The 23298-nt window shown below is 37.7% G+C and overlaps 4 protein-coding genes across 6 annotated transcripts in view; 1 reads left to right on the top strand and 3 right to left on the bottom strand.

Annotated features, from left to right (window-relative positions):
• LOC107226082 (elongation of very long chain fatty acids protein AAEL008004) overlaps positions 1-9682 on the top strand; it is a 47472-nt gene extending 37790 nt beyond the window's left edge. For 2 of the 3 annotated variants that reach the window (XM_046737012.1, XM_015666768.2), the window contains 3 exons: positions 671-808; positions 2038-2280; positions 7328-9682. In XM_046737012.1, coding sequence (XP_046592968.1) covers positions 671-808; positions 2038-2280; positions 7328-7525 — 579 coding nt within the window. In that variant the 3' untranslated portion in view covers positions 7526-9682. The remainder of the gene's footprint in view (positions 1-670; positions 809-2037; positions 2281-7327) is intronic. The other variant, XM_046737013.1, reaches the window with a different exon arrangement.
• A 519-nt stretch (positions 9683-10201) lies between these two features.
• On the bottom strand, positions 10202-12098 carry LOC107226081 (NADH dehydrogenase [ubiquinone] 1 beta subcomplex subunit 7). Its single transcript, XM_015666767.2, has 3 exons — positions 11894-12098; positions 11069-11237; positions 10202-10737 (listed from the first exon to the last, which is right to left on the bottom strand). Exons 1-3 carry the CDS (start codon positions 12003-12005, stop codon positions 10653-10655), a joined length of 366 nt encoding a protein of 121 aa, XP_015522253.1. The 5' UTR covers positions 12006-12098; the 3' UTR covers positions 10202-10652.
• A 554-nt stretch (positions 12099-12652) lies between these two features.
• LOC107226080 (probable U2 small nuclear ribonucleoprotein A') lies at positions 12653-14467 on the bottom strand. The gene is made up of 4 exons (XM_015666766.2): positions 14226-14467; positions 14073-14113; positions 13195-13774; positions 12653-12988 (listed from the first exon to the last, which is right to left on the bottom strand). The coding sequence occupies exons 1-4, from the start codon at positions 14305-14307 to the stop codon at positions 12942-12944; spliced, it is 750 nt and encodes a 249-aa protein (XP_015522252.1). The 5' UTR covers positions 14308-14467; the 3' UTR covers positions 12653-12941.
• A 5358-nt stretch (positions 14468-19825) lies between these two features.
• Positions 19826-22918, bottom strand: LOC124294106. Its single transcript, XM_046737983.1, has 4 exons — positions 22856-22918; positions 22484-22575; positions 21181-21321; positions 19826-20988 (listed from the first exon to the last, which is right to left on the bottom strand). Exons 1-4 carry the CDS (start codon positions 22916-22918, stop codon positions 20721-20723), a joined length of 564 nt encoding a protein of 187 aa, XP_046593939.1. The 3' UTR covers positions 19826-20720.
• Between the last annotated feature and the right edge of the window lie 380 nt (positions 22919-23298).

Raw genomic sequence — 23298 nt, 5'->3', positions numbered from 1 at the left:
GTTTCAAACATGATCATTATACTCGATTAATCCGGAAAATATAAGCGGTTTAACCAAAAATCGATAATTTTTGGCAATTCTAATTTACGATGCTATTAATGTTAACAACAATAAAAATAATTACCAATTATACGGATGTTGATTTTTCCATAAACTCTTAATGGATCCGGCCAATGTGCAATTTAACGCGCAATCGTGTCGTTTGGACGCAAATTACCGTAAATACAGTCGTGGATAAAAATTTCGGTATATCCCCGACGCTTGTCTTACACTCTCCGATTGAACAAGCTAAAATAAATTATGAAGAATGCGTAAATAAGAAGAAAAAACACAAAAAAAAAAAAAGAAGAAGAAGAAATTCGCTAACTAATGCACAACTATTTTGGTCGTCGATATCGCAGATAAAATATATCCCGTGACAACCGATGCTTAAATACATAATTACAGTGTGAAATATAAAGAGATGCCAGAACAGATTAGCGAAGTTAAATTCCCCCGGTGAATATTATATTCGTTCAATGCCGACGTCTTGCAGAATAATAAAATTGGCTGGTAGAAAAAAAATTCGGTAATGATAACATAATAAAACGGGAGTTTTTTGTTTTTTTTTTTTTTGTTTTTTTTTTCTTTCAACAGTCTCTAAACGAATGGACTGGTTTTCCCATTACAGCATCTGATGTCGGGATGGCTACTGGACTACAGCTACAAATGTCAGCCGGTCGATTATTCTCACAATCCGTCCGCCTTGCGGATGGCCAATTTGTGCTGGTGGTACTTCATCAGTAAATTTACCGAATTCGCAGACACGGTAAGCCAACATCCGACGAATTAACGATACGAACACGAATCGCCTGCTTGACGGGTTATTATAACAGCGCGAGGAGTCGAATACAGTCAACCTTGGCCGTTCGTTCATCTCTGACCGCTGTCTAATCTTATTCGTGTTCGTTAAATCAGTTTGCTTTCTTTGCGCAAAGCTTAGAGACCAACGTCTGGGATGTAGTAATTTGGTATTTATGAATACACGATTATATGCCGGATTTAAGGTGAGACTGAGCAAACACTTCGCTTCTCCCCTTCGTCACGTAACACCTTTATTTGATGTGCGCGTAATGATACGAATTATTCGCCTTCGCGATTCGCGAGCTAATCACATCGCTTCTCAGGATATTATTAACCGATCAGTGTAAATGATAACGGTATATATGTCGCATTCCGTGCCAACTGAGAGGACATTTTCCCTGACCCCCGCCAATTTGCTTCGTTATTTTTTATATGATTGTAGAACCTAAAAAAAGAGCTCGCCATTTTTTTCAGATTTTTCGTCCCAACCATTCTTTTTTAAAAAATGTCACAAACATAACATATGTTTTGTATACATACAAAATAAGAAAAATTATTCCTCTAAAAAAATATTTAAAAAATACAAAGAATCAATTCTCCACTCTGAACTACGGCACAAAATGTTTGTTTTGGGACCTAGAAATTATGTTAATTTTTGTAAAAAAATCTAAAAATGACTTTTTTTTTAAGACCATAAAAGGGTTTGTAACATTTTTTAAAAAAGAATGGTTCGGAAGAAAAATCTGAAAAAAATGGTGAGCTCTTTTTTTAGGTTGTAGAATCATATAAAAAATAATGAAGCAAATTGGCGGGGGTATATATAATATATATATATATATATGAGGTATTCCGTGCCAACTATATATATATACAAAAATATACAGTGAGATGGAAGAAAAATTATTCGCAAGTTTTTCCTGACATGCTTATATAAAAACGTTAGCTCGTCTATTAATCAGTCCTTTGAACCTGCGTACGGTGTTAATTTGCACGGGGTAATGTTAACGGGTGAAATAAATTCGCGTTAATGCAAACACGTTTTATCGAGTTATCGCGAATCATCTTTTTAGCGTAATATGAACAATTATCCACCCGATGATAATTGTTTTTTTTTTTTTTTCATTCTCCTTCCGCTTTTATTTGATTCCAATTTATTTATTTTTTTTCTTTCTTTCCTTCTCTCCTCCTCTTCAGATATTCTTCGTTCTACGCAAAAAGGACAGCCAGGTGTCGTTCCTTCACCTCTACCATCACTCTTTGACGCCCCTCGAGACTTGGGTGTGCGTGAAATTCATCGCCGGGGGCCACGGGACACTTGGAAATTTGATAAACAACGCCGTTCACGTAGTCATGTACGCCTACTACATGCTATCGGCGATGGGACCCGAGTACCAAAAGTACCTCTGGTGGAAAAAACACCTCACCACAGTTCAGTTGGTGAGTATAAATTGCCGGGGGGGGGGGGGATTTTATCGATAATGGGGATCGATGAAATTTTTCCGACGATTCTGCACAATCCAGGAAAACAGAGGATCTGTATTTGAATTCAAGTTATCTGTACTATGTGAGAAAGTTTTTCCTAGTCTCGCAAAGATTGAATTTATATTAATTGAGCTGGAATGTGAATTTTTATTGAATCGAATGAGAAGCAATAATTACGTACAAATATGTGATTTTTTTTTTTGTTTTTTTGCGAACCGGCCATACTAATGACCGACCTCGACATATTTCTGTCGAAGGGTATAAATTTTGTTTGATCTTTTTTTTTTTTTTTTTTTTTTCTTGTGGAAAAAATTTACTTCCGTCTTAATTACCGCACAGCACGGAATTACATAGGCGCAAGTTTTTGGCGCGAAGTAATTGTGTTTAAATATGCCACGCGACTTTGCCGCAGCGGCGCGCGTTTAGACCGCTTTACCGCAGTGAGAGGTTTGTACTTTCGATAACCTAGATATGATTGACGAATTGTAGAAAGAAGACAAAAAGGGTGATTCGGCGAGGCGGCAGGCGCATTGTAAGATCGTTGGTATGACAAAACGGTGCGAGCGTGTGAAATATAGAAAACGAGGAGAAGTAATTGTCGGATAAAAAGAGACAAGGAAGGGGAAAAAAAGCGACGTGTACCTTTGAAGAAATAAGGAAGAAAAGGAGGGATGGAAAAAAATCACAACAATGATAGTAACGATCGTTCTGCGGTGGGAATAACGCGGTTTAAGGTTGCTGTCAATCATTGCTCAACCGCGCTGATTGTGAGTGTGTAGAGCGAATTAGGAACGCCGCCTCGCAATATCGTCTAGATTGCTATAATCAAAATACACACTCGATGTATAAGGCAGCCGCCCAAGTCTCGGAACGGAGACGGCGAATCGAAATGAGAAACGGTAGGGATAAACGGGAATTCAACGGTACGGAGTTGCGAAATAAACGGTATTGTTTTAAGCGGGGCGTTTTGCTCGATGCGGTAGGGAAAATTAAGGAAATAGGAAAGGTGAAAATACGTTTTGTCCGTTCGATTTACCCTCGCAAATATTCGACTCTGATTCGTCTTCGCGCCGCGTTTTTATTTTATCCACGTCGATTTATAAATTTACATATTGTGCGAACATAATATTGTGCTCCAAACGTGGAATTTGTTTGGCAAAAGACTGTTGAATATAGTACTATAATTAAGGATGATTCGGCCAAAACGTTCGAATCGAAAATCAGGAGCAGAGAAGGAACTTTCAACAACGTCATTTACGCCAATGATAACAAAAACGAATTGGAGCAAATTAGAGTAACAGACGCTGAGTCGTTTAGGATTTGAGTAAAGGATTTATTACGCCGTTGAAAATCTCTGCAATGAAGAAAATAAGGTAAAAAAAAAAAAAAAAAAAACAAGATATGATTTCAATAATTTTGATCTTTCTAATCGCGTAAAATCATTTCTCAAATTTTCGCCACCTTAGCTTACGTTGTTCGAATTTATTCAGTTTCATTTCAATTACGTATTAGGCACGTTTTTTAACTTGTGTTCACCGTCAACGGCGATTTTGAGACGGTTTTTTCACTTCGGACGTTACGGCCCATTCATTTTTAAAAGGTATTTTATACAATGTAAGTTTTTTTCTTTCACCACTGTTAGAGGCAATAAAAACGCCGAATTAACTGTTGTTTCAGAATGAAAGGCGAACGGTTTCGGTCACCTCGAGACAACGTTCACTCTTTTCCTAGTTGCGATAGCGTAAAAGTTGTACTCCCAGCCTCGTGCGAGTGACTAAGCGATTTTTACCGACTCGATTTCTGTGCGCCGAGTCACGATTCGTCAATTTCATTGCGCATCTCGAATCGGTGGAGAATATTTTTGAACCGGAATCCCAGGATAAGTCAGGAAACTGGATGAAAATTGTATGTCAGAAACGCTGGCTGACTCGGTTCTGTCGAGTAAATTTGCGCAATTCGAGGAGACATCGATCCCGTATAATTTCTACGACTCTCGGACGTAATTTAACTGGCGTGACGTGACTTGAAAGAAATCTCTTTCTTTCTGTACTCGAGCGCGTAAAACTAGTTCTACAGTCGAGAACATATACCTTATACGAGTGTAGAAAGAATTCAGCTCATTTGATCTCGCAAATTTTGTGACGAGTTTTTTAATACTTACGAAGAAAGAAATTGAATTCAAAAACGGCAAGCGAATTTTCCATATTAATTCAACACTTTTCCCAAGCCATTCGCAAATCGCCAAATTGCAATGACGTGTGACAAGAGCTGAAAGATCTTGTAGAAAAATCTCCGGAATACTTTAAAACGATTGGATAAAATCCAAATCACGTGTATCGCTACATAAATATGGCGCCGGTCTGAACGATCAGCTGATCGTTTCGGGTGAACTGAATGCGCGGAGAGGCAAGAAAAAACTCGTGCAACTTATGGGACTTTTATGTTGTGACGTTAACTTGATAAAGGGAAGAATATCCGGTGAACAACGACTTTCATAACTAAATACGACGAAGTCAGAGTAGCCAGCTGGATTTCCCGCCACCGAATGGCACTTTCGGTAATTGGAATGGCGCGCTGTCATCTAATAAATTACAGATACCGAAAGGCGTGAAAAATGCAACAAAATTCGCACTGAGACAATTGGCAGGGCCGCAGAAAGTGTATAAACCGTAAAAATCACTGCGTCGATTCGTAGAAAGAGAGGCAAAAAACTGGACCAGACAATTCGCGGCGCAGCGGTTATTTCGCAAGGTGAATGAATTTTGCACGGTCGAGACTCGCGACGGTTTGCATTGTGCGATGTAACAGGTCCGCGATATAATATTATAATCAAAGCGAACGAATTGTCCGATTTCTGCCGGTGCTACAGTCTTTGAAGTCGCGGACGAGCGATCGCGCGATTCGACACTTTCGTTACAGCAGCAATCTCCGTGTGCAAAAGAGCCTGGATGAATTTCTCGAGAAAGAGACGGAGTACTGACTTTCAGGATTGAATGGGCTAGGATAGGAAAGGATAGGACAGGATAGAATGGCGGGGAAAGTGAAAAATGTCGGTAAGGACGTTGAGCAATTTCAACTCGCGTTACTCGCTCGAGGACTCACGATCAGCTGCTGTTGCTGGTGCTGGTGCAGCACCAACTCGCAGACGAGCGTTCAGCCTCCGTAAAGATCTTGGGTACCTGGACCCAACCGGAGGCTGCGAGGCCCGCGGTTCTCCGTAAAGGCCGGATCGGCCTCAAGCCGAGATGGTGTAATAATTCGGCATTCCGATATGCCGTTTGCTTTTGCAGCACCGCGACAGAACCTGCCTCACACGAGTGCATAATATAGGAATGTGCCCGCGCACACCCGCCAATTGCTAAACTTTGACGGAGTGAACCTTTCCGTCTGTCCTCCCCCTCCCCCTACGGGTCTATCGCGAACGCATAATTACGCTAATTACTCTTCGGCGTACAAAATTATCCGCCGCTGCCTCCGGCCTTATTAGGATCTTTATTATTACACGATTGAACAGGATCCGTACGCTCGCCTCTTCGACTATTATACCGCAATTAGGTTTGTTTTTGCAATTTTACTACACCATGCATGCACTGTCGAAATTATGAAATATTTCACAAGCTTGCGAAATTTGCTAGCGTTTTAATTTAACCGCCCAATCGGAGCGGCGATGTTTGCGACTGCGCAACACCTACGACGCGTGATAATACGATTTACTCTGTCGGTACGACGATTCGTCCCCAGATGTCGCTGGCTGCGCGGCTATCCCGCGATCAAAGTTAAGCCGTATTGAGCCTGGCGTCACGTGACCGATTACAGAGCTTTTACGAATCTCCATCTTGTTATCTCGTAGAACATCGATTCGATTCGAAATTTCTCGACATGTAATCGTTTTAATGTTAGGAAGTGAGCTCTGGTCAGCTAGGACGGATAAATTATCATATGAATTGATGATCGCACGATTTGGAAACTATAACCTCAAAGCCTACCTCACGGTGAAATAAATAGATTAAAAATTTCTAAAACATTTTTTCAGCCGTAGTTGACCAGAGCGCACTTTCCGTCACTGGCACGATCGTTTTACGAGAAATTTTAAATCGATTCAAAGTCTTGCGAAGGAACGTGACAGACCCGTAAAAACTGCGAAATCGGCCACGTGGCGCCACGCTCAAGGTAACCTCAATTTGAAAAAAAAAAAAACGAAAAAGAACAGCTTTCACACCGTCGTTTATTTTTTCTTGTTTTTTTTTTTTTTTTTTTTTTTTTTTTCATTTTCATTACGGTCACCGAAAATACAGAAAATAGGATCTACATAAATTTTCAATCATCCATTCCTCATCCTCGTTTATTTCTACATATTATAATTTCGTCTTCAACGTTGGAACATTTCGGGATTCGTCGTTATTGTTGTGGATTGCGTAGTGTTGAGAAATATACGGCAAAAGTGGTTTTTCGCATGCACGCGAGAATACGAATTTCATGACCTTTGCAACGATATTAAGCTTTATAAAATATCTAGTCATGAATATGTATGTAGAAATTGCATACATTGTGACTCGCACGGATCGTCCGGAGCTGCGCAAGTTCACGTACATACATACAAATTTACGTGTACGCTTATGCACGTATGTAATTGAATGCAGTTGCAGAATATCGAAAACTGGCATAATTACTGTTATTATCATTATATAGACGATTTCGCATTAATTGTCTCACTCGGGGCGTGACTTATTCTGCGGTTAATACCTTTTACTTCGAAAACCTTTCCAGAACGTTTCGAAATATTAATTGGATATAATGAACAGTCGCTTTCGTTCTGAGTGTACTTATATTACATGTATGCACAATATGCACATACATTAGAGGCAAGCGCAGGTGAAAATGCAAGAGTATCAAACGGATATTAAACGTTGTAAAATATAATTTGCGCGAAATTACGTATCGCGTACGATTTTAGAAGGTAAATAATTGAAGGTGAAAAATTTTTCTATCCTTTCTTTTTCAGGTTCAATTTTTCCTCGTCTTCGTGCACAGCACCCAAGCCTTGGTGTTTGACTGCGGATACCCGAAACTAGTCGCCGGACTTTTGCTCCTACACTCGACGATATTCTTCGTCCTGTTCTCGGACTTTTACAACCAAGCTTACCGCAGAGCACAGGCGAAGAAGCTGACTATCCAACAAAAGGCTGTTAAATCAGATTAGTTCAAAGACACGCGCGCCAATTCTTATTCCCTTATTTTCATTGTCATTGTCATTTTTTTTTTTTTTTTTCTTTTTCTTTTATTTTGATTATTTTTCTCTCCCCATCACGTCCTAACTTCTTTTCTACCTTATCCCGAAAACCCCATCGTATAATACCGATCAAATTAACGTGTGATCAAATTATATAGATATATAATATGTTATATTATATACAAACACAAGCATAGAAATAAGCGTTAATTAACCATAAATCATAAATTATTTTATACGTCAAGTAAGTAATAGATTACACGCCGCATGTTTCGTGCAAATTCATTTCGTTAAGTTTACACGTATAGTGTAGATGCGCTTAAGGCTAATTTTGTAAATATATATAGAAATTGTGTAATAATATAACGTTATGCATTAATCAGTATCATAGGAGTAATGAAATACCGCGATTTTAATACGACCAGGCTTATTTAAGTAAGGCATGGCCAAGAGATTCGAGACTCGAGCTCAATATTAAACCGTATAGAATCATCGTACCACACACGTAATAGATTATACGTATACATGTACTTAAATACATGAATTGCGTTTGACACGTATAATTAAACTTCGTATTTCTTAAATTTCATTTGCATATCATTTGGAAATTACCATGACGATTATTAATTTTTACTGTAATTAAAGGTCTCGTGAAACAAAAAAAAAAAAAAAAAAAACTGACAACTAACGTAATATCAATTGCTTAATGGCAAAAAACAAGAAAAATCACGTTTCGGAATTGCAAAATATCACTCAGCAATCAGTACGTGAATTTTTCAAATCTACAAAAATGCACCCAAGCACTGACGAATGTTGAAAGAATAAACCGTAAATGTTAATATTGAAATATGAAAAATCGTCGTTCAAATAATAATGATATACAATACAGGTTGTGAAATTGCTCAAGTGTATACATGTACCCTGTGTGTATGTGTGCAATATTTCGTAAACATAGGTGCGTAAAAACACATACTGTGTATATGTATACACACATATATTTCCCGCATTGGAACACGTAACCTACATTCTCCGCAAGTTGCAGCGACCGACGTCGGCAAAAGTTTTGACAGAAATAAGCGAAAAAGAATTAGAAAATAAAAAGAAAACACTTATTATTATTATTATTGTTATTATTGTTATTATTATTATTATTATATAAGACAGAAGAAAAACAAAGAATTTGGTCAAAAATACAATTAAAATATTATTTTTTAAATATACTCGGTATTACATTTATATATATATATAAAATATATATATATATATATGTGTGTGTGTGTGTGTGTATGCATATAAAAGATTTCACAGGATAGAATTTGATTTTAATACACGTATATACAATATACATACGAATATGAACGCATAGGCATGAGTGAAAAAAAAAAAAAAATTATAATTTTTTTTTTTCTTACGATGTAACATAGGAATGTAGTCAATATATTTTAATTATTTATAATTTTTCGAACGCACCTTTATATATACGCACACCGTAAATAAATCACCGTACCAGGATTTTTGGCATGAAGTTTCACCGACGAAAGAAAAAAACGTATCGTATACAGGCAGTTGTATAATCTGCAGTTACAGATATAAGCGTGTACACGCTTGTTTTCTTGATAACGAAATTTCAGGGGTGGATAGGATTATCGTAACGCTGACCGAAAGACGTTCGCGAACGTTGTGCGATAAGGAAAACCCGCGTTGCCTTATCGATTTTTACGGGGGCGATGCAGCCACCGCTTGAACTCGCACAACGAAGTGCAGTGACGCTCATTGAAACTTGTCCACAACAGTAATGTGAGGATTTTTGCGGCATGCGCAGTAGTTCAATCCTCGCGAATTATAAACCAATCAGTCCCGCGGGTCGACTGTTGACCGATTCGTAATTTTTCTTCGTTTTCTTTTTTTTATACATCATCATTATTATTATTATTATTATTATTATTATTATTATTGTTATTATTATTATTATTATTATTATTATTATTATTATTATTATTATTTAATAAACGAGAAACTCTGGCGGATTATAAAAATTCTATTTATGAAAAGTAATAATTATAATATAATACGTACAATTAATGTATAAATGTAAACTATTCTGTAAATACATACTATATTTCTATACATGTCATGAATTGTTTTTTTTTTTTTCAATAAAATATATGAAGTAATACAAATCATTATAGGCAATTCGTAGTCGTTATACAAACTCGTTTTCCAAGCTTGATTATTTCGGGTTTTGGGATCCCGTCCAAGGTGATATTATCACTTCGAGTTATTCTTGCGTCGTCGTTTCACTGCGTCTGTGTAAGTGCTCGTTGCATTTTTAGTCCCTAAAATTATCGACGAGACGAAATTAAGTAGCAAGTGTGTCGCCAACTTTTCCGTCCATGTTGGTTTTTTCGTGGCGTTTTAAGTTTTTCAAAAGCGTCCTCTCCTCTTGTAGACTGATCATCATTTACAGTCATATACGTTAATGTCTTAACTTTTCGGCTAACTTGTTTTCGGTCCAAAATAAAATGCGACTCCGATTCTATACGAATTATATTATCACATAATTCGTACAGAATTGAACTCGCATTTTTTTTCGGACCGAAAGCAAGTTAGCCGTAAGGTTAAGGCGTTAATAAATGTTACTGTACCTCGGAGCCGTTTAAAATATATTTTGAAAGTTGTCTTTGTGCTGCTTACATTTTAGCCAGGCGAAAATGTGCTGTCGTGGATTTTTGACAAAGCGCCCGTGAAAAAGTGATTTAAGGGTCACTGGCAGACAGCGCATTATTCGCACAAGCGACGACTTACAATAGCTTAGCAATAAATTACAAAGTCAGTTTGACGAAAATATTATGGAAACAAGGTACTTGCAGAATAAAAGATCGACTTGAACAAAGGAAATTTGTTTACATAACGTATTGTAAAAGGAATCACAGATTGTTTTTTTTTTTCAATTTTAGTTTTTTATTGTATGTACACGACGTGATCGACGACGATGCGTTTATGTATAAAGAAACTGAACACCGTATTTATATATATTACTCGCTACTGCGCTTACAGAAATATTTGTGATTCAATTCATGATCAACTATAATTCATCCTAGGCTGCTTCTGCCTGCTTCTTTCTTTTTTGTCTCTCAAGAAGTCTGCGTTCACGTTCGTATTCCTTCATTCTGATGATGTAACTGGAATGAAATTAGTTTCATATCGAATTGGTCAATTTTTTCTTTCTCGCATTACAAAACATGACGTAGAAAACCATAAGTTCTAAGGACAAAAGATTTCATACTCAGTTAATAATTAAAGGATAACTAAAACAACCAATAATAGTAATTCGTATTGAAATTTAAATTCACGTACATCGGTATAGGAAAAATTACTTTTTTTATCGATGATACAACAAAAGAAATATAATTTGCGGTTATAACTTTGCAGTAAAAACCCTAATAAGATCTTTTCCCTTTACATTATTGAGGAACATTTGAAACAGGCCTGTAATTACTTGACTGGACTTACTCTTCGTATTCGCAGTTTAAATACTCGTGATTTTTGTGAGCACATTTCACAGCCCAAGGCCAGACATCTTTTCGACAGGCTTGATAATCGATCAATATGTGAGCACAGTAGTCTCGACGGTCTTGGGGAAGACGAGCGGATTGCATTTCCTCCTCAGTCGCCACCATAACTGAAGAAAGAAAAATCAGGTAGTCGAACTAGGCAAGAATCTCGATTTCTCACTAGGACTGTAAAATTAACCCTCGGATTACCTGTGACGTTTAACAGGAGAACTGATAAGATTCACAGATTTATCTACGGAGCCAAGAATACCAGGATATTGCCACAACTACCAAGATTTAGAATAACAATTCAGGAAGGTATTTGGCAATAACAATTAGCATGAATACTTGTGTAAACAAGTCTTCTACACTAGCTGTCTCTCGATTTTCCTAACATTGCACGCTGAGATAAATCTAGCATAAGAAATTCGAGGCAAAGAGGGCAGTTGCATCACTCAGTCTCTCCGCATGAAGTGCGAGAGCAAGAATGAGCTTCGGGGTACAGCATTGGATTCTCTTGGAACACTGGGTATGATGAATGATAAGGTGTGCGCATATTCGGTTATGTCATAGGATTGCTGATCGAGATAAACAAGGTGAATATTTTGCGAGCAAAGTCGGTGAACGGTGTCAACGGTTTCAAAGGCAGGAAAGGAGCAGATTCGACCGACATCAACAGAGGTACGTTCAATTTTCACTCATTTTTCAATTTCTCTCGTGTATAAACTGCCAACAAGGACGAGTTTAGGGTTAGGTTAGGTTAGGTTGGAGAGGTTTTACTTGCCTCTGGGTTTTCTCCCGTTCGCAAAACCAATCTGAGGATCAAAACTCGGTTCTATATCGATCCCCGGTGTCGTGTCCGGGTGAGAAACGTAGTGCGCGTACGTATTCCCCATTTTTCCGAGCCCACCAAATTTTATTTTTTTAACAATTCTCCGATTTTTGGAACGGAGAAAACCTATAGCGGATTGGAAGAATTTGACGAACTGGCTGTACAGTGCTGACATCTGTTGACGCTCCTTACGTAACCGTGAAATGCAAGCGGGTCTTACGTTTGTGTATGACTTGTAATTTACCTTCAGGCGGTCTAAGTCGCTAATCCGAGTTTCGACGCTTCGAACGGACCCTAGAGTGAGGAAAATCAAAACAAAAATTGTTTACAACGGTTCGAAGCTGATTTTGTATGCTCCAGTTTAGCTTAAGCTGCGTTACAGACGCGAACGGTTCGTCTAAACTTGAGTGATAATGTGGGATTCAGAAGATCTTTGAGCTACTGATTTACGCATGAATTTTCATCAATGCAAACCGTGAGATTATATCAACTATTAATATTAGTTTATGGTTAGTTTTGATGAAATTCTGCAAGCAAATTAAGTTGTTGGGAAACTTTGGATGGTAATAAGTATTAAAAGACACAATTTATAATGTGAAAAACAATGTGTTTTATTCGAACCACGCTGAAATAAACAGAGATTTACATTAGAATCAGCGGAGAAACATTACAGAGAAAATTTCGTTCAGGTAAAATCGCTTCCGAACCTTGTTTCATTGCAATCAAAGAGTAATTTATTTTTAGAATTTTCAATGAACCGTTATTTCGGTTTACCATCGCTTTCTATCCATACATTCCAATGGATAATGCTGTATTTTGTGTAGTGTACAGCTTCTTATTAGCTTAATATGCAGAACCTTTTTTTTTTACATATTTCATTTTACAAACGTTGATCAGGAGGCAATGCATACTTACGGGATTACGCTGTAACCTTATAAAAAAAAGAACTTAATTCGTAATGCGGTAAACAGATTATTAAACATTTATCCCTCAATTTAGTTCACTCATCGTCCTCCTCCTCCATTGGCGTTGGCTGCTGTGGGGTGCCTGAAAAATAGGAGATATTAGTAGCCCGCGAGCATAAACAAGCGCTATATTCGTCTGCAAAAAATTGATTTTGAAATAAGTATCGAGTTCGATGTTTTATTTGGAAAAAAATTCATTCGCAACTCAATTTGCTAGAATAGTCTTACTATGTTCAAATCAAGCTCCGAGGCCAGGCGTACAAACAATTTTAGTAAAGTTTTCCATACCATTCTGTGAAGATTCCTCGCCAGGTAATTGACCAGCTTGTAGTAACTTGCTCAATCGTTGAACTTCTTCCAGTGACGAAGCTTTTGTGATGGCCTCTCTGATCTTTGTGCGTTCTTCAGCATTGGTGGGTGGTTTGCTTAGGGTGCCATTGTTAGCAACAAGGGTCTTGGCCTTTTTGGCTATTTCTCTGGCCATGTCCTTGCCCTTCTTGCTTCTAAAATAGAGGATGGCTGCTTCCTTTTCCTTTGGCTTTATCTTCCTGAAGTCGAGAAGACGGAGCTGTGGCAATCTATAGACGACGTACTGTCTGTACTGAGGCTTGGCAGAAACCGGGTTCTGCAGGAGACACAAGTTCCGAAGATTCTTCAGCGGAATGAGTGGGTCCAAGTCGCCCAGTTCCTGTATCATGTTACCGGTAAGCATAAGCACCTCCAGCGATGGAATACAGAGCTCTAAGCCTTCGGCTATTCTGACTATTCTGTTGTTGTTGAAGAACAAGGTCTTCAGTCTCTTCAACAACGGGAATCCATCCAGCTTTCGGATGTCATTGTCAGAGAAATCTATTGTATCAAATTGGTCCTGGAACAAATATAGGCTGTTAACAATGCATCAATAGCACTCTTTTGTTTCACCAACTCTGAACTCGAAGCCCAAAGGCTTGAATCAAACTGTTCGACTTCAGGCAACCATAATACATAATGCCAATGTTAGAAGTACAGAAACAAATGCTCTTCATCCCCCAACAATTGCTTTATACATGCATGCAAAAACGGACTTTCTTCCATCATAATTCAACTCTCATATATTGGGAATCAATTCTGACCTCAAGTTAATCTCTTTTTCTGTTCTTGTTTATTTCTTGAACGTTGATACTCACCAAGGTGGCCCCCAGGTTTTCTATCGTTGGTATCTTATATCCTGTAATAAAAAAAGTAAATTTTCAGCAACAACCGGTGCAAAAATTGAATTTTTCAGGTTAAGTTACGCCAAAGCAGCGCAACGTCGTTTGAAAAACCGTTAACATTCTCACCTCTCAAGTCCAATTCTCGATCTCGTACAGGATTTATGTACTGCATCGATTGCTGGATCAATTCCGGTGTTAACTTCACCATTTTTCTAGACAATAAATTTCTCAGCAACTGTAAAGAAACGTGTCCCAAATCCTTTCCGTTTATTACGCTAATTTTGACCGTTCCGACTACGGTTTTGACGCAGCTATGGTGAATCAATCACGAACTCAGAAGACTAGAGACAGCCGAGTCGACGGAGCGTTTATGATCAGCAGTAATTGCGTCGGTAGCACGGTCTTACATACAGGTCCGGAAACTAGTAGGGTGGGGAATGACTCAGATAATGAGGCAAAACCGTGGTTCTCGTCTTCACCGTCTGCAGCGCTGTCCCCTCGGGGTGAGTTAATCATAAATCAGATCCGAACAGCTGGTTTTTCAGAATCAACAATCCTGAATAACACTCAAAAATGAAGAAAGATGCGAATAAAAAATGATTGAAATGCTTACTAGCATTCCATAGCGGGCATGATAATTGTTTCATTTCAACGGAATCCTCAAATGTTTAAGTCAATAAAATCCATAAACATCAAGCGAGGGCTCACAACTTTTGAGACAGTTTGAGATCTTGTGTAGATGATCCATCGCTTACACACTTTACACTGAGTTATGAACTGGCAAAAACTTCGATGAGCAGGTTATCTTATCGGTATATATCTATATCTAGCATACCCCGGGCCAATGGCGCCCCTAGCGGATGGATAGGAAACAAGACCGTGTGCCTCTCTAACGGTGACACCCCCTACCACTCAAAACTGCCGGAGTTACCAGACCTGTATGTAAGACCGTGGTCGGTAGTAATGAAGGTCTTCTGTCATTACCAACCGAGTCATCTGATCAAGTCGGTAACTGCAGAGACTGCGCTCAGTAAGCACATTCATTATCTCAATTATTCATATGATTTTCATAAGGTCTTTTTCTGCTCATTAATCTCGTAAATTCTGTACCGATTCATCAACTTCGTACCGTTACCTTTAATCTGTCGGCTCTATGGTACATTTTTGTATAATCCTACTTCAATTTCAAAGATATTCAAAAAAGTAAAAAATCTTTTTTACCTAGCGAAAATTGAAAATTTGAATGATTTAGGATTTTGTAAATACTGATGGTAAGCTAATGTTGATCATAATATATCGGAAGAAATCACAGATGTCGACGATTTGAATTACAAAATTAGTTACTGTATATACATTTATACGAATTGAACTGATTTTTGTATTCAACAAACATTACATACACTAAGCTGCGGCAAATTCCGAAGATATTTCCCAAAAAATGTAAACTTGAACGATTTTCCTCGTCATTCAGCTCGTTGAACATTTGTTAGTTCTCTACCTTTGGAACGTTTGGATTAACAAATATCGTACGCGAAATTTGTTTTCAAAAGTTTTGCCATTTCAATTGAACACCGAACGTAGTTTTAGTGCGGTTATAATTTTCAGTGAAGTATTATTGCTAAAAAGGACACATATTTGCTCATGGTCTGCAGCCCTGAATATCTACCGTTCTATGATTTTAGCTTATTTAAATTCCTTCTCTTGTCAATTACCCAGAATACCATTTAAGTAAATGTAAATAGTTGAAAGAGCATTCCCTGACGTATTGGATACCAACGTCTCCAGAATATTTGTTATTGGTGTCATTAACTACGTCAATCGAACGTCATCCGTTTTTTTTTTTTTACCTGTTCCTAACAAGTAACTTGATCTGATATAAGCAATCAATGAGCGGTTTTTTCTTCTCAGTCTTCCTTGTCTTGAAATTAGAAATAAAAAACACTCTGAACAGTTTGAACTACACACAAAACTATGTAGGTTTTTGTATTAAATTCACTCTAAGAATATTAACCTTCTCGTTAATTTAACAGACGAATTAACTGGAACAAATGATTTACCTACTTTTTAGATGCGATGGACTAAATGAATGCCCCTTCTTCGTTAATCGAATAACATATCGAAGAGTAGGGAACATAGTCGCGATTTTTATTTAAATTTGCGAATTTCTCACCCATATCTAACTTTAATGCCAGTAGATGAATAGGAACCAGATTTTGATGCATACTATGTTGAACGATTATTTTCATACGCATGAATGTTCCAAAAAAAGAGAAATCACCTTTCTACCTGTCTTACTAAATGAAAGATCCAACCGCGTTGAGTGCAAATAATTTCGACTTTATTATCAAGGTCAATTTGCTATAGATCTTCTCAACCTTGAACTTGCATGTCCATGCAATTGGCTTTCTCAATTTTTGCACATCTGCAGGAGGTTCAAACAAAAACCGTTGGTAAAATTATTGTGAAAATAAAGCAGGTCAAAAAATTACAAAACTCGCCTATATCAACGCCGCAAGGTAAGTTCGAGCGTCGGAAAATTTTATTTTATTTTCGAAACTGGGTCATAGAAAATTGTAACGGAGATTGAGAAGCGATGACTCAAGTAAATCAAGTTATAATTAACCAAAAAGTTGTATCGTTAATCATCAACAATCATCCATTATTGTCTCCAATTTCGATGGATTATGTCGGAAATTTTGTCGAAATAACACTATCGACTAACACTGACACAGATCGACCCGGATGATTTCACTTGTCCCATACAAACTCATCACAGATTGTAATCAACGAATTTATGCCTCGCAGAGTTTATTACATCGATTTACGATTGATTTTAATTTACCGTTTTTATCCATTGCTTCATTTTCGGACTACATGTAAGAAGAGATTCTTTGAAAATTCAACGTATTAACTTGAGTTTTATTTTTGTAAGCCTGCTTTTATGATTTTTGTTTATTACCAACTTCTTCGCCAGACTTGCAATGCATGATTTGCATTGAAAGTTGTACTGGATTTCGGGTCGCACATAAAATAATATTTTATAACGCAAATATTAATTATTTCTTCGCACGCAAAATTATTGAAGAGAAATCCCCGAACGTCTAGCTATTTGAATTGTATTTGCAGAAAACAATTCGTTCCAAACCCATGCAAGGCCATTTGAGTTTCAAGGTGCTCAATCACATCCGTCCGAATGGAAGAAAAAAAAAACCGAACTCCATCAAACAACCGGGAAACATAAATTGATTTCTGATTATTTATAGTCTGCAGGAAATACGATTTGAAGGGCAAGAAAACAGCGCCGAATAAATGAACAATGAATTATTCATTATTTATGTGTTCGTTGAGTTGAGTACAATCCACATGTTATAAGTCTGGTATAAAAACTCGAATACAGTAAACGCGAAAATAGATCGACAATACATTAATGATAATATCAGAGCTTCGCGCATGGCACAATTTGCAGGGTCACATCGGTAATTTTCAGTCGAGTCATGTGGCATTGGAAAGAAAAATATTCACTTAACTGTATAACAATGCGTAGGTACTTGGATTTACTTGAAAATTGCAAGATTTTCTCCTACGCATCCATTCTTCGACAAAAAAAAAAACATATTTGTTTACAATCACACTACGCAATTAAAGTAGGTATTCGGTAACCTTTCGATGAGACAAAACAAAATTTTTTTTCTTCTCAGAGAGAATATAAAAATTTTTTACTCACTTTTATATTTCTATTTAATTGACGATAAAGTTTTCCCATATACGTTAAGATATTCAGAATTCCCCCAGCGATTTGCACTGTCCGTTACTACGAGAGTAAACAACAATGAATAATAGCCTCCATAAACGAATTGAAAACACATATAATCTTTTTGTCTAATCAGCGGAGACGTGTAATAAAGAAACGGACATACTCCTAAGTATTGCTAGTTTAAATTCACTGCCGCCATGCCGCCTCATTAATTTCTCGATGTCCAGAATATTCGCCGACTCGTCAGAAACCTAATTTCACGCGTTGACGTGAATTTACCGAAAGAAATTTCTAGTCGTTGTCACTTTACGGTCCTCGACAATTTTCATATTCTCATCATAACCGTAAAAAATATGGTTCCGGGTTCAAAATGGATATCACTTTTCTAACTAACAAAAATAAAATCACATGCAACAGATGTTACTGTTCTCGTGATGCATTTTCTTCCAACCGTTGTGATAATTTGATGCTGTTGTAAGAACAAAATGATGTTAAGGCCTCGTTAAACTAAAAAGATCCTAGTCAACTATTAACAAACAGATTAAGCCTTGCAATAATCAGAAATCGTAGTTTTGGCAACTGTAATCAGGTTAAACATTTACTAGTACCAAATCATCATTTATTGTCAACAATATTCAAACCGTTATTCTAACGATAAAAATTTTACCATAGAATTTTCTGGTACGACTTTTAAGTAATTAATTTTTTTTCTCGATGTATTATAATAGCTCGTGACATGCACGCTCGGTAAAATTGAGCACACATGCAACGAACCGAAGGAGAGAAGGAGCAGTGAGAAAAAAAACCAATGATAAACAAAGTTTACGGAACAAAAAATGCGGCAAAAAGGAAACAAAAAAAAAATAAATAAATAATCACCGCGACGCAAACAGTGCGTATAAACTCGATACTCACATTGTTATTACTATACTGCTAATCGGTGGCGGTGCAAAACGTCGCTTTGAACGTCAATGGGTAAATTTGCGATTATAATTCAAGTAGTAAACTAACGGACGAGTCTCTGCCGCACGGCTATAAGATAAATAAAGTTAGATTGTTATCTATAACATACATGCATTCGCGTTATACATATGATTATACCATGGAATATTTCTTATACGATGCACATGTATGCGCATAAATTTATTGCAATTCATCTCCGCGACAACTATTGTTTTATAATTGTAAAACTACATTCAAAGTTTTATGTTTGTATCTACATGTATTTATCTGCAATACCAGAAGTGCAGCAATATCTAAACTGTATGCAACATCGTGTACGTTATTATTGAGTGATAGACAAAGTTGAAATCAAAAATAATTGTTACTACAGTATTAATCAGCGCGGTCGTGCATTCGGGGATAATATATTTATTCCAAGCTTTTGACACTCCGGTCATGGACGTGGCGTAAACAATTACAAACATCGGCGTGCTCTAGCATTGATCGTTCAATCGGTCGTGAAATGAAATGAAGTTAATTGATCTGTCTAAAATGATTAGCTATGATGGAAACTGCTCGTTCAAACCGCGAATCGCGATACTGTGTTGGTAAAACGACAGGTCGTCTACCTCGGGCTACCTATAGAATGAATAATAAGAATTTACGTGTTTCCCTTCGCTAATCTTCTTTTCAAAGTATCATCACAGTAATTAGAAAATCTCGAAGACAATCGCAAGAACAGAAACAGTTATTTTCTATCCAAAATACATATATTATTGTGAATTTAAATTGCCGTATAATAGCTAGGCGAAACTCTCGAGGATAAAGGAGCGTGAATTATGAGTTTTGTTTGCAATTTCATATCCCAATTGATGGAAGAACCTGCGAAAATAAAAAGGACTGAGCGAAGGTTTCGCCGAAGAAAAAAGGTGGCTGGAAGTGCGTAAAGACATGAATTAAATAAAAGGGCAAAGGCGGAATGGGGGAACGATTTCCTCAATCGAATATTCGTTCAATTCACGACATTCATATTTATTCATACCTTTACAATGTCCATTTGTATTTTGGTAACAAGCAGATCAAAGTTCAAAAAGAATCTGCGAATATATAATCATTGATGACGATACTGAAGAAAAAAAAAAAAAAAACAAATTCATTGTACGCTTATACGATTACGGAAGTAGGTACGAATAAATTTCCTCTGATGAAAATCAATTCTCATTGAACAACATTTTTTACTCATCGTCCGAGCTTGATTCACCTTATCTCCTCTTTTTAGTCCAAGCGTTGTGATCAAACGACTTTCAATAACTTGAGGAAATATCACGTATGTGTCTCAACTTCGAAATTCCCTCTCGCTTCTTCTTCTTTTTCTTCTTCTGCATTTGTTACGGGCTAATTCGCCTGCTTTTATGCAATTCCGAGTCCACATATTTACAGTAACTCCGAGGACGTTTTACCGATCGTCTTTTTTCTCACTCGTCGCGATTGGCCGGCGCCTCAATATCTCCAATCACAAACCGCGAAACAAATGTCGATCGGTTCGTCGTAGTTTGAGTTGCCGAAATGCAGGCGGATATCGGCAAAGTGTACCCTGAATTCCATAACTGTAGGCGGATTTAATCTGCGTCGAGTATAACATGTGAGATTTCCTCGAAAAATGACACGGTGTGCACGTACATAGGAAGAAACGAAATCAGCCGTAAACGTAAACATTCAGAAGTATAAAATTAGGCGATCTTTAAATAAGTTATAAAATATCGCACGTGGTGTAGGCGGGCTTTTTAACGAAACTGCATCATTGAAGTATTTAGAAAACGTGTTCGAACACCGCGTGGGATCAGCTTATATCCATTCGAGTCAGCTTGTGTTATACACAAACGTATCTACACCTGCCACATACCTTCGCAGAGAATAGAATCGATTCAATTCGCGGCAATCTCGGTTGCGAAGTATGCCACAAGTCTGAAGGTGAACATGAACGATTGCACAAAAGCCAGCTGGCGGCTGTTGACCTGAGTGAAAAGGGCCGCGCTGAGATCGTGGCCTCGTGGCCTCGAGACCCTCGTCATTCTGGTTCTTATACCAGGACTTTCCGCAAATGGTATCCCGTAAAATTCCACAGTAGACTTCAGCGAGCAAGACTGCGGGTCGTAATTTTCTCCGAGGCTCCTTGAGCAGCTCCGTTGATTCCTACGCAGCCGAGCGAAACAATAATCAAAAAACTAGTTTTTCAGTCTGGAATCTATTAGCGATGGGATGCTCTCAAGACGTCTGTGTCTTGATTTGCGACGTGTACGTGACGCCCGGATTGGGGTCTCGGGTGTTGCATTTAAGAACGCCGCCTTCTGCTGCTCCGTATTTAATTTTAAAACTCGTTTTTACCCGCGGATTTCATCTTGTGACGACTCCGCGTAAAGAAATAGAAGATCGGTAGCTTGCGCTGAGCTCGTGCCTTCATAGTCGTGCAATTCGACCAAAACGATCAGCTGTTCCTCAGCTGCGACGCCATGTTTACTCGTCAATCTGGAATTAAGATCGGTAAAGAAATCTCCTTCCACGATTAGACCTTGAGCTGGATATTGCGCAAATCGACAAAAACTGATCTCACTTCGGACGAAATATATCTCGTCGATATTAATTTATCTTGCGTCGCCTGAATTGAAGAAACACAAGTCGCTGTCGGAAATGACCGAGAACCGACTGATGCCATTTCAACACCTGGTAAAACTACATAAATTAAAATTAATTATCGATATTTTTTTTTATCCTTTGTGGGCTATCCTGTGATTGTCTAATAAAAATCGATACTACTTTTTCGCTTCAATGCTCTTTCATTTTTCCGAACAAATATCGAGAAATTTGTACAGAGAGATGCGCGTATTGAAGAATCGAATTGAAAGAAAAAAAAAAAAAAAAACGTTTATCGCGGTAATTACAGACTCCAGAATTCCGTTAAAACAAGCCTTTTTTATACTTCTTCTCATTATTATTTTCGCCTTGCTCATATGTATAGCTATACGAACATCTGTCTTCGCGAAATGACGACAGTTCGATAAACATGACTTACGCGGATGTGGGTAGAATAATTTGCTAGTGCAAAGACATTTTCAAGAATATACACACAAATCTATATATAAATTAATATATAAATATTCCGGACATTAGATAACTCCTCAACTTCCAATCATCCGCCTTTACACGTGCTGCGTAGTTTAATTCATGCAATATTCGCCAGTTACAAAAACAGTCACGTTCATTTGCATATTCAATTTTGAACCGATAACGCTTCGAATACAAAACATTATTGCACTATCACGATGAGAATCAAGACTAAGTACAGCGAAATTAAAAACAACGTCAACAAAATAACCGTAATAAAAAGCACGACACCGGAAATTACGTCTGGAAATGTCAGTTTTCATTTCTGTTCAAAGGTGAAGACACACTTGTGTTAAACGTTTGCAGTCGTACGAATATTGGCGGAAATTGATTCCGCCCGTATAGTTCGGTCATACGTATTCGGTGCATTATGCATGTTAACGATACGTCTTTTACGGAAGCTTGCACGATTATAAAAATTCATCTGCCCTGCGTTGCACAGTTTGCACAACTTGCACAGCTACCTCTGTCTACAGAAATCAGTTTATTCGATAACACATGTATATGTATGTACAATCATGCATACAATGCAATGATTTTCCGAAATTTTAATCCTTCGACGTCAATAACTGCGCACAATCGTTCGGTGCACCAATGATTTACAATCGATCGCAATGACTGGCAAAAACACGATCGTGTGAATTATGCAATGTGAACAGAACGTCACTATTTCCCTCTTTCTCGCATAATTATAAACGATTTACGTCATCACAGCCGCGTTTAGTAACAATATCACGTGTATAAGTGCATTATTGTTTTAGAGGTTTTCTCTCCTTCTTTCTCTCTCTCTCTCTCTCTCTCTCTCTCTCTCTCTGGGTTGATATTGATATTCATTCGGGGGTCCCGCAGGGCTCGGTGCTGGCTCCGTTACTACTTTCCATTTTTGTCAACAACTTACCCGCATCGATACGTTACTGTAAGCATGTCTTGTACGCTGATGATCTACAAACTTACCTTTCATTCCTACCATCAAATATTGCCGAGGGCGTAAGTAAAGTCTCGCGTGATGTACAAGCAATTCATGATTGGGCCGGTGACAATTGCTTGAAAATCAATTTCGGAAAGACGAAGGGAATGTTTTGTGGTAGTTCCAAATTCATTAACAGGCTAGATGCCTCTCATCTACCACTAATTAAGGTTGGGGATCATACAATCGAGTATGTCAACAGGTTCCGTAACCTTGGACTAATTATGAATTCGACTCTAACATGGAATGACCATGTTGATGTAATTTGCAACAGAGTCAACAGGGTTCTATACCATTTGAAAATCAACAAGGAACTGTTTTCTGATTCTCTTCGTAAATGGTTAGTTACGGCTCTTATATTTCCTCACCTCCAT

Source organism: Neodiprion lecontei, chromosome 4 (genome assembly GCF_021901455.1).
Source record: "Neodiprion lecontei isolate iyNeoLeco1 chromosome 4, iyNeoLeco1.1, whole genome shotgun sequence".
In the NCBI taxonomy this organism is placed as follows: Eukaryota; Metazoa; Arthropoda; class Insecta; order Hymenoptera; family Diprionidae; genus Neodiprion; species Neodiprion lecontei.
This window is presented reverse-complemented; position numbering and strand designations above follow the sequence as displayed.